At 37.9% G+C, this 11,312-nt stretch overlaps 1 protein-coding gene across 1 annotated transcript; it reads left to right on the top strand.

Moving 5' to 3' along the window:
• The first annotated feature begins 1,862 nt into the window (after positions 1-1,862).
• On the top strand, positions 1,863-10,245 carry LOC112183682 (anaphase-promoting complex subunit 5). The gene is made up of 20 exons (XM_024322039.2): positions 1,863-2,249; positions 2,343-2,502; positions 2,596-2,714; positions 2,948-3,197; positions 3,693-3,870; positions 3,963-4,041; positions 4,145-4,230; positions 5,037-5,166; positions 5,295-5,327; positions 5,570-5,818; positions 5,977-6,054; positions 6,163-6,422; positions 6,800-6,859; positions 6,994-7,061; positions 7,228-7,333; positions 7,442-7,583; positions 7,877-7,975; positions 8,499-8,763; positions 9,111-9,178; positions 9,584-10,245. Exons 1-20 carry the CDS (start codon positions 2,079-2,081, stop codon positions 9,743-9,745), a joined length of 2,763 nt encoding a protein of 920 aa, XP_024177807.1. The 5' UTR covers positions 1,863-2,078; the 3' UTR covers positions 9,746-10,245.
• Positions 10,246-11,312: the final 1,067 nt, after the last annotated feature.

The raw sequence follows: 11,312 nt of genomic DNA, 5'->3' as shown, positions 1-11,312 counted from the left end.
TTATTTCTCCTTTTATATTTTGACTCTTTCTTCTTTTCTCTTTGTTACTTACTTGAGGGACTTGTTTCACTACATAACTACATGTCGACCATGGAGCTAAGGCAAAAAATGGAAAATGATCGATGCACTGTGCCCGTCCATGGTACCGACAATTTTCTCCACTGTACAATGCAGAGAGATGCAAGGTGTACATTTGTTTTTTCCTTCTCTTTTTTTTTTTAGGAACAATATTATTGTTTGAGAATCGATTGTTTCAACATCATATTTTAAAGAGATGACTCTACTATCAAATACTCTTGTTGGATTATTGAATTATAGATCCAATTCTCATCTCGTGATAGATGATAAATTACCGAATAGGGAATCCTTTCATCTTACTCGCTTCACTCAACCATATTAGAAAGCCACTCGAGGCAAAGTGGATAAGAGCTAGTATGTGGCCATCTCCACCTCTTTTGTCACGTTATCTTAACTTAATTATAGCTCTTAATATTTATTTTAAAAGTGAGCGATCACAAATTTCTAACTTTTAAGTGAACAAGACGTTATGTTCTGAACATATTAAACCTTTGATCATAATTTCATTCTAGCTAGCTCCTAGTACCCACAATTCCTTCTTAGTGGGGAATTTACGCCAACAAAGTTGCAAGGGAGGAACGCGCCCCATGCGGGCAGAAGAAAAGAAAAAACTTGGAGTTGTTCGTTTCTCTCTAGGCCGAGAGCCACTGGTGATCCTGCCGTTGCATTCCGGCTCGGGAGGGGATGTCGTTGCTGGTTAGTGGTGGGTCTTCAGGGCAGAGAAGCGGTCCAGGGGAGGAGGGTGAGCTCTTGACCTCGGGTTGGGCAGATCTCTCGATATGTCCTTCTCTGATCAGGGGCGACAGAGGTTGTGGGGGTGCAGCAAATTGCTTATGGCCGGCGGTGGGAGATGGCGTCATCGACAAAGCGATCTGGGTTATGGTGGATGGGGGCAACTCGCTGCAGAAGGGATCCTGGTTGGGATATGTTTCTGTCGTGATTCTGGATCCGGTTGCGTTGTCAATTGGGTGTAGAATCTGTATGCATATTGGCAAGGTGGAGCAGGGTGGTGTTGATGGTGCTTGCCGGCGGCGGGATTGGTTTTCTGCATTGGTTGATTACTGCTCGGGGAAGGGGGTGTTGGACCGGGCCCCTGTTTTTGGGCCTTGCTGGTGTGGCTTGGTTTCCGTTTGTTTTGGTTTTAGTTGTGTTTTAATTAGGGTTTTCTGTTTGGTTTGGTCAGGTTTAAATAAGTCCCTACTCTTCTGAGCTAGGGTTGGTCTCCTACTATGTTGAGATAGGAGTTGGTCTAGGTATTCAACCATGTAAATGGTGTCATTCCCGAGGACGAGGATGATTTTGTTCAACTCTGGTTTACTTTTGTTGTCAATTTGCTGGTATGCGATCCTTTACACGTGGTCTAGTACCTTCAGACACGGTGTTAAAGAGGACGCTGCATTCTTGGCGGTTGATTATAAGGTTTTACTGAAATTTTTGGGTTCAAATGCTCAAAGTAGCCTTGGAAATGGGCATTTGGTGGTTAGAGTTTGAGCCCTTTGGCCTGATGGTCACTGTAACTGCGGTTTCTTGGGGTTTAAGTTCATGTCCCCATTGTAAGCTTTATTGATTAATAGATATTTTCTGTTCTAAAAAAAAAAAAATTCTAACTTTTAAGTGATGAGATAAACGTGACCATTAGAAAAAAAAAGAAAACACCTCTACACACTAGTGTGTTATGTTTATAAATTACAATATTGGTTAGTGAATAATCGATTTTTTCTTTTCTTCAAGAGGACCAAAATGCAAACCAAAAAAAAAACAGTAAGGGGGTTTTCATTTCAATTTCTCTACTCTGTCGTCTTGGCCTTCTTCGCTCAAAGAGAGTAGAGCGGAAAGTAAAAAAAAACTAGAACTTCCCGGTTCTTTTTCAAAACCCCATTTTGGGTATTCTAAAACCCTCACCAGTCACCACCACCACACTTGCCACTCCTCACTAAACCTCTCTATGCTCCTCAATCCCCAAAAGTAGGCAGAGGGACACTTGAACCCCCATTCCTACAATGGCCGGGATTCTCAAACCTCCCGGCGCTTTCCAAGTCACGCCGCACAAAGTCTCCGTCTGCATACTCCTTCAGATCTACGCGCCGCCCGGCCAAGTCGCCGTCCCCTTCCCCTTCTCCTCCGCCGACCACCACAACCGCTTCGGCTTGTTCTTGCTCGCCCTCACTAAGGTACTAGGTGTGCTCTCACTGCTCACCGATTTCAGGTTCAAAGTTTCGATCTTTTTGCTCAAAAAATTGAATTGGTGGGTTTGGGTTTTGCAGTCTTTCGATGACATTTTCGAGCCGAAATTGGATGATCTGATACATCAATTGAGGGGGATTGGGGGATTGGTGAACTATTTTTTGATTGATTCTCTGACCAATAGGCTCTCTTCTCTTTTGTCGCCTGATGATTTGTTTAACTTCTTCAATGATACTCGAGGTCAGTCCATCATTTTTTACCTTTTGTTCTTTTGGTTGTTGTTGGATAATTTTTCATGTTATGCTTTTGAACTTAATGCATGTTTGTGTTCAGGAGTCCTTGGGGGTCCGGATGTTATTTTGGAAGCTGACCAAGTTGTTTTGGATCCAAATAGCAACCTGGGGATGTTTGTTCGCCGCTGCGTGCTTGCATTTAATCTCCTAACCTTTGAGGTATCATTGTTTTTGTTTTTCAAAATCAGTGAATAACTAAACAATGTAATGTCTGATATATCTTTGGCCAATCAGAAGCAAAAGGGGACTGATTTTCAGCAACTCAATATGTACTTTTTAGGCTTTTAGCAACCACGCGATGCATGCTTTGGTGGAATTGCATGTTGTGTTGTATTGAAATGATGGATTATATGGGGAACTGTCATTTTCTTATAAGTTTGGTATTAATGCAGGGTGTGTGCCATCTTTTGAACAGTATAGGGGCGTATTATAAAGAAGCACTCTCAAGTTGTTCTCCGAATGAGGCACCTCAGTTGGATGATTCTAGTAATGATTTAGAAACACTTTCAGAGTATGAAAACATGGACCTGGAGAATTTCGTTTTTGAAAAAGTCACTGAAGAAATGGAAGCTAGGCAAAGAGCTGGTGGAAGAGTTTCTTTTCATCTTCATGCACCTAAGGCACTTGTTGGATTGGTTGAAGGTATGTATAAGTACTAAGAACCATTCTCGTGAAGCACATATAGATGCTTCTAATTCATATAGGTCTTTGTGCAGGAAAAACAATAATTTTATGACTTTACTGTTTGAACTTGTTTCTGAACTAAGCAGGACATCCTCCTCATATTCCTCTAAGAATAGAATTGGAAGAGGATTATGAGTAGTTGAACGAGTTATATTAGAACTTTCTCTGGCACATATATCATTAAAGCTAAGTAATCTATATTCATTAAAGCTATATGAGTATTCTTTTTATTTTATTTTATTTTCTTCATCAAAACATCTAAAAATCCTTTAGTTTTGGAAAATTGCATGCATCAAGACAAAATATTTCATTTTTTATGCTGAAAATGTTGTGCTTACCCCAGCTCACTATTTTCTGTTCCTCAATTGGATTTGCTCACGAATCTAAAATATTATGTTCAAGTTTCAACTTACTGGCAAACATGTACATGTGTAACACAATTTAAACTTGCAGATATTGAGGTTCCTGCAGACCCAAAATTGAAATATGGTGACAAACTTAGAGAAGGCTGTCATTATGCACATCCTCCAAGCAATACATTAAGAGATCTTGATCCCAATGGTGGACTATTCCTACGAACAAACTGGCAGGTACAAGGATTTCTACAGGAGCAAGCTGACGCACTCGAAAAGTAAGAGATTAAAGTATTTGTCAAACTCTTTGTTTCTCTGTGTGTTTTATCCTATTTTATGCTGTAAAGCCGTATTAATATTTCTTTCGCAGGCAGGGGGGCTCTTTCTCTTTGAATGATTTTGAACTTATGCTGAGGCAGCTTCAAAGCTTGGCACCTGAGCTACATCGTGTTAGTGACTTGCCTATATGCTTTACTTATTAGGTGATGTGTGTTGTACTTGCACTTAAAACTATGCTGCTTTTCATTTTTTTTTTCTGGGATCTCGATGCAGGTTCACTTCTTGCGTTACTTGAATAGCTTGTATCATGACGATTATTTTGCTGCTTTGGAGAATCTTCACTGCTATTTTGATTACAGGTATGTCAGAACTTCATCTCTGTAGTTACACTTGTAACTGCCTGATAAAATGCTGCTTTTACTTTATACTTCTTCGTTTAGTAACCTGAATCCAGGATGCTTTGAATGTAACTTGGAAAATGGTGAGCCATGGCTTCCTGATCTTCATACTAAAGAAATTTCCTTTAAATCATTGTTATGACTAGATCTATCACCACTCTTAAAGGTTTTCTTTAAGTGTGTAGTGGCATGCTCCTTACTTGGACTTTCTCAATGAAGTCAAGTCTGACATATCTTCTTGGGCTTTGTTTAAGATTTCAGAAAAAAGCTCTTTCAGAATGTAGTTTTACGTTAGTTGTGTACTTGTGTTACCGTTTATATCCACTGTTATTTATTTTATTATTATTTTTTGGATATGATTGTAATATTTCTCTGCTGTTATTTCTAGCTTTATATACGAGCGTACTCGGGTCGGGTCTTCATGGTCATCTATTATTTATTTGTTTGTTTGTTTTTTACAGCACATTATATAGAAACTTATGTCTTTTTGACCTTTCTTCATCTAGTGAAGTCTGCTAAAATAGGATGTTTCAAATTTGAAGTCATTTACTTCATACACTGGTTCTCCTTTTCTATAAAACTCATTTTATATAGAAAAAGTAAACACTGGGATAGTTTCTGTATATGATAACCTCTAGATGATGCATCAAGAATATTTATGCTATTGTTGTTGTATTTCTCTTGTTGTGCTCTCAAAATAAAGATGAAGTTCAAGAACAAAACCTTTTATCACTGATTAACTGATCATATAAGTATTGGCACAAAAGTGCAGGGATTGAAGGATTTGATTTTGTTCCTCCAGCATCTGTTTCTGATACCTTAGGAAGATTTGAAATTGCCTTGCTATGTTTGGGAATGATGCATTTCCACTTTGGTCACCCAAAGCAAGCTCTGGAGGTGAGCATGAGGAGGATTTTACCTCTTTTCTAAAAAGAACCCATTTTTTTTTACACCTCTAATTATGAATCTTCTGTCATATTTTATGTCTCTGTGGTTTTCTAATATGTTTGCTTACATATTTTCAGGTTTTGACTGAAGCAGTTAATGTTTCTCGGCAGGTGATTTCCCTAGCCTACACTTGCATCTAAATCTAACATATTTCACATGTCAGTTATATTCATTTGCAATTTTTTAATGTTAATACACCTTTCTGTTTTATCTTCATCATACATGTTTTTGTGTCTCACTTTGTGTTTTCATCTCTTGGACATATACATGCATCTCAATGAAAAATATTGTTTTTCACATATATGCACAATGCTTATAAAAAATTGGGCCTTAAAACAATCAATTTGTGCAGCAAAGTAATGAGACATGCCTTGCTTACACATTAGCGGCCATCTGCAATTTGTTGTCAGAAACTGGTATCTCTTGCACAACTGGAATACTGGGTTCATCATATTCACCTCTGACCCGAATAGGCATTTCCCTGTCTGTCCAGCAACAACTGTTTGTTCTCTTGAGAGGGTCTTTGAAGAGAGCAGACAATTTGAAGTTAAAGCGATTAGTAGCTTCCAATCATCTTGTGATGGCTAAATTTGATTTGACGGTGAGCCTGGGAATTGCAATGCCTTTTACAGATTCTTAGTATACCTCTCTCTTCCCCTCCCAATTCTGGCTGGGTTTATGTGTAAAGTCTTGATTAAAAGGAATCTACAAACTTTGATCTTAGCCAGTAAAATTGTAATTTTGTATATTGTTTTGCAGCATGTGCAAAGGCCTCTAGTTTCATTTGGTCCCAAGGCTTCAATGAAGCTTAAAACAAGCCCAGTTAATGTCTGCAAGGTAGTGTGGATCCTTTGAAGCCATCCAATGCTCTTTTAACATATTAAAATGTTTGATTTCCTAGCATGGTCGTTGTTCCCCTTGCCCTAATATATATATTTTTTGCAGGAACTTAGATTAAGTTCTCAATTGATTAGTGAATTTGCCGCTGAGACTTCTTCAATGACAACTGATGGTGCTTTTAGTACTGCATGGCTTAAGAATTTAGAGAAGCCAATGGATTTACAAGTCTTGTCTCATGAAAGTGGAGGAAGCCGTCCCAGTGCTTTCCAATTCTGTGCAGAACCAAGTCCAGTTCCTGCATCTGTGTTACAATTAGTAGGCTCTTCATACTTACTCCGTGCCACTGCATGGGAGACATACGGAAGGTGATCCCCAGTCTAATAGATTATGATATTTGTTATGCTGATTTAACTTCTAGTTGACAGTATCTGCATTTTTTTGGGGAAATAATGTGGAAGTTATATTGACTGGATATTGAGTTAGCTTGTCATATGAAATTCTTAGGTTGATTGCTTGAGATGGCCCTTATGTTTCTTGGTTTTATTTTTCTGTAAGATTTGTGAAAAAGAAAAAAAATGAAGTAAATAGGACACTGGTAGTTTACTACTTGAGTTTTATAAGATTATGGATTCAGCTATAAACGCTGATTCTGTTTTTTTCTTTGGTCTAACTACGTTTTATAACTCAAATGACTTGTCTCTCTTAACGTTTTCTTTTTCTTATTTTGTTTGTATGTCATCAGCACCTCGCTTGCTAGATTTAATGCTGTTGTTCATGCAACTTGTTTTCCTGATGTTTCGAGGTAATTTCTAGCTGAAAGTATTACAAGATTTACACCTCCTGTCTCCATTCATTTCTTTTCTCCATTCATTTCTTATAACACATCACCTTCTTTCCCTTTTTAACCTGAGCTCACTATTTCATGGATGCCCTCAGCACATCTGACACAGCATTAGCATATTTGAAGCTTATCCAACATCTAGCAGTTTCTAGAGGATACAAAGGTTAGATGAAATGCTTGCATTCCTTTCCACTAGCTTTCACTCTCTGGAGTGGAGGCAGTTCTGTTAATCAGATTTTTCACTCTGAATTATATAATCTATAATACAGTCTTAGTTACTAGTCGTAAATTTTTGATGACTTGTATTTCTTTTGTGTATACTTGTTTAGAGGCCTTTAGTGCTCTTAAAATAGCTGCTGAGAAGTTTTTATCTGTCTCAAAGTCACGGATCTTGCTACTAAAACTACAGCTGCTTCATGAGCGTGCCTTACATAGGTTAGTTTATCGGGTAGACGTAAACAAAGGTTTTTATTTGTATACAGTATTTCTTATCCCCTGGTTGGTATGACCTTTGATCCAAGTATATTGCTGAAAATCATTTAGAGGACATTTGAAGCTTGCCCAACAAGTATGCGATGAGCTTGGAGTCCTGGCATCATCTGTCACTGGTGTGGATATGGAACTGAAGACAGAAGCAAGCCTTCGAAATGCTCGTACATTGCTTGCAGCAAACCAGTTCAGTGAGGTGAACTAGACTCCATCTTATGAATGTGTCATTAGCTTCTTTTATCTTTCAAGTGAAAATGTTTTCATCTTGGTGATCAGTATGTTTTTATCCTGGATATAACACACCGGATTGCCTCAACTTAGCTGGACCTCTGTCTGCAAATTCGATATGCTGTGAAACAACAAGAATAATATTTAGCTTGCCATCAATATGAATGAACTTTGGTTGCCTCATTTCAACCAAGGCATATAGTTTGATATGCTTGTAGTGCTGTTTGAGTTTTGCTTACATATTTTGATGTTTAATTGCAGGCAGCAGCTGTAGCACACTCCCTCTTTTGCATGTGTTACAAATTCAATATGCAAGTTGAAAATGCTACTGTTCTTCTTTTACTAGCTGAAATCCACAAGGTACAATTATGCATTTGATGCAAAATGTGGTTGGAGGTTCAGAACTTCAGATATGCTAAACGTGTACTATATCACTTTTCCTATGGTAATCTTTTTAAAAATAGTGAGAGGAAGTTCTTACCTATAGCTGAGCATTTCAATCCCCCATGCACATGCCAATTAAAAGAACCATACTGCACACCACTATCTGGGAGATACACCACAGCCTAAGAATTTTTATTTTTTAGTATTTATTTGGTCGTAGTGTAAGAAGTTTAGTTGAATCAATACATAGAAGTTTTAACCAGAATAATAACATAGAAGTTAAGAAGGATTTGAATGTAGAGTTCGACATCCATTGCTTGTTTATGAGGCCTTTTAGTTGATTTCTTCACAAGCCCAACCTAGTCATGAGTTTTTTTTCTTTTCACTTTATCTCAGTTATTTGAATTTTGCTTTTTGTTGGCTATCTTTCTTCTTTATTTGTTTATTTTATATAATTCATGTTGTATGCCACAGTTAATCTTTTATTCTTTTTTCTCAGAAATCAGGTAATGCTGTTTTAGGTCTTCCATATGCGCTGGCGAGCCTCTCATTCTGCCAGTCATTTAACTTGGATCTTCTCAAAGCGTCAGCCACACTCACACTAGCCGAGTTGTGGCTTGCACTAGGATCAAATCATGCTAAAAGGGCCTTGAGCCTTATATATGGGGCTTTTCCTATGATTCTTGGTCAAGGAGGTTTGGAACTCCGTGCTCGGGCCTATATTGTAGAAGCAAAATGCTATCTATCTGATCCAAGCTTTTCTGGTATGTCAACTGAAGCCTACTTTTTCTGTTAATCAGATACTACATAATCTTGCCCCCATAGTCTTTAGGTACCATGCATACATGTTTATCACAACATGTTACAATGTTGAATAAGTTTGTGCGTGTTGCTTTGAGAATAGTATCATATGTTATACCTGAATCAGTGATGACTTATTTTTGTTCACCATGTCTTGCTCAAGCCTGGTAATTTGGCTATAGAATAGATTATATGAGTGCTCCGCATTGATTCGAAAAAAAACTTGGATCATTGCCTTTTTTTTTCATTATAACATTGGATTTTGTATTCTCCAACTGCTTATGCATTGCTGTCTCGAATATCACTGCAGTTTATGAAAGTCCTGACGTTGTGCTGGATCCTCTGAGACAAGCTTCAGACGAGCTTCAATTGCTGGAGGTAAATATACTTAAGAATTTGCATCTGTGAAACTTAAGAGTTGGTTACTAATGAGTAATGCCCCTCTGTAAAGTCTAAGTTTGTTGGTTCTTAATCTTTATTTTTACTAAGCCCACTTGATAAAGAATAAAAAAAAATAGAAAAAGGTCTGTTCTTTTTTCTTCCCCCCCCCGGGTCTAATAATGTTTTTGTGGTGCTTTGTGCTCATGGTGGCTGGAGCAGCTGATACAATGTGACAGCCACCACAGCCATGTTTATACTCGTGAATTGTTGAATTGTAACCTAACCCAGATGCAAGCGCATATAGTAGTATAGACTATATATAACATATACCCTACATACTAGGTTGGATGCTCTAGTATCTCATGGTTTTATTAATGGGATAAAAATGCTTCTGGTGCACAGTATCACGAATTGGCAGCAGAAGCTTTCTACTTAACGGCTATTGTCTTTGACAAACTGGGAAGACTAGAGGACAGAGAAGAGGCTGCAGCTTCATTTAAGAATCACATTTTGGCCCTTGAGAATCCTCAAGATGAGGAAGATCCTCTGATCGACATGTTTTGAAGGACAACATTAATGTATGTATCTTCATGTCTGTATAGATTAGATGCTTTTGAAGAACAGATATTTTGAGGACAATTTTATTTAGATGAGAGTCAAGTTAACCCCGGGTTTTTAGGCCTTGGGTCCGATTTCTCACTGGCAAGGACAGGTCATTTCTAAGGATCATCCAACCTTTTGGTACCCCATTAGGGATTTGATTCTTCAAAGGGTTGCTTATCTCTAGCAATTATGTCTATTATTGTATCATCTGATGATCATATCTTGAAGAGTTGAGATCAAAACCACATTTTGGACCAAGAGTCAAGTTTAGTTATTATGTGTTAAGCTAGGTTCTACTCTTTGTCACTCTTAAGTGAAGTGAATTGAAGCGCCTGTTTTGCCATGGCATTGTTGGCATTACTTTGCTGGGAACCTAATACATACAGTGTGTGCCAGTGTCATGGATCAGACTTATCATCCACGTTGATCGTACTGTTTACTATGCCAATACATGTTTTATAGCTTATATGTTTATCTGTTCATTACAGCTAATGCTAACAAAAGCATATTGTTTCCTGTTCAAACGTGTGGACTTGCTTTGACTCATGGTTACTGTGACAATCCATATCCTGTTGATTAAAATGAAACTCTAATCATGGTAATATGAATTCGGAAAAATGCCTGAGGGAATTTTATGTTATTTCTTTTTTCGGATGAAACCTCGATGAAATGAGGAAAATTTAGTACAAAGTTGCAGTTTCACTAAAAAGTAAGATACATTATATGGAGAATGCTACAGAAGTTTGAGATTGTCCTGGACTTAAATGGATTTGAAATGTCTTGTTCCAAAAGTTTCCTAAATAACCAAACAGAAGGGTGACCTGTATAAACATTGTTGGTGAATATAGAGGAAGACGGAAATTTGCTAGAGACACAGGCAGTCAGGATAATGAGCTTGGAGTATTCATGGAAGACTAACTAGTTCCCTAATCAACCATTTAAGAGAATGACTTGCTTTGCTAAACACTAGCTTCACCTATCTTCGTTCTTGAAATGTGGCACAGTGTGATTGAAGGTGGCAAATAGTACAAGACAGCCAAAGCCAAAATTCCAGATTTCTTATGTGACACCTGAGATGTGGACATTGAGGATAGCTACGTGCATTAATCACACCTCACTGTTCTAATGACTTGCTTTGCTAAACACTAGCTTCACCCATCTTCATTCTTGAAATGTGACATAGTGCGATTGAAGCTAGCAAATATTATAAGACAGTCAAAGCCAAAATTCCAAATTTTTTTTGTGATACCTGAGATGTGGACATTGAGGATAGTTAAGTGCATTCACACATCACTGTTCTAGTGGCATCTCCATTTCTGCCTCATTGAACAAGTAAATCAGTATTAAACTCCCGTCATTACTTGGTGTACGTTCTCATTTGTTTATTATTCCTGATTACTTGAAGCAGAATGAACAATTATGCACCATATATAATTGATAATATTTCATTTCTAAATAGTTGGCCCCGTGCCCTGAATCCTCTTCTACCCTTGTAATGCGTTGTATTATTCTACAGTTATCTTCTACC

This window comes from Rosa chinensis, chromosome 2, assembly GCF_002994745.2.
Source record: "Rosa chinensis cultivar Old Blush chromosome 2, RchiOBHm-V2, whole genome shotgun sequence".
Classification (NCBI taxonomy): domain Eukaryota; kingdom Viridiplantae; phylum Streptophyta; class Magnoliopsida; order Rosales; family Rosaceae; genus Rosa; species Rosa chinensis.
This window is presented reverse-complemented; position numbering and strand designations above follow the sequence as displayed.

Coding starts and splice junctions, on each gene's coding strand:
- LOC112183682 (XM_024322039.2), top strand. CDS start 2,079: ATGGCCGGGATTCTCAAACCTCCCGGCGCTTTCCAAGTCACGCCGCAC. Junction 2,250..2,342: donor TCTTGCTCGCCCTCACTAAG/GTACTAGGTGTG, acceptor TGGGTTTTGCAG/TCTTTCGATGACATTTTCGA. Junction 7,062..7,227: donor AGTTTCTAGAGGATACAAAG/GTTAGATGAAAT, acceptor ATACTTGTTTAG/AGGCCTTTAGTGCTCTTAAA.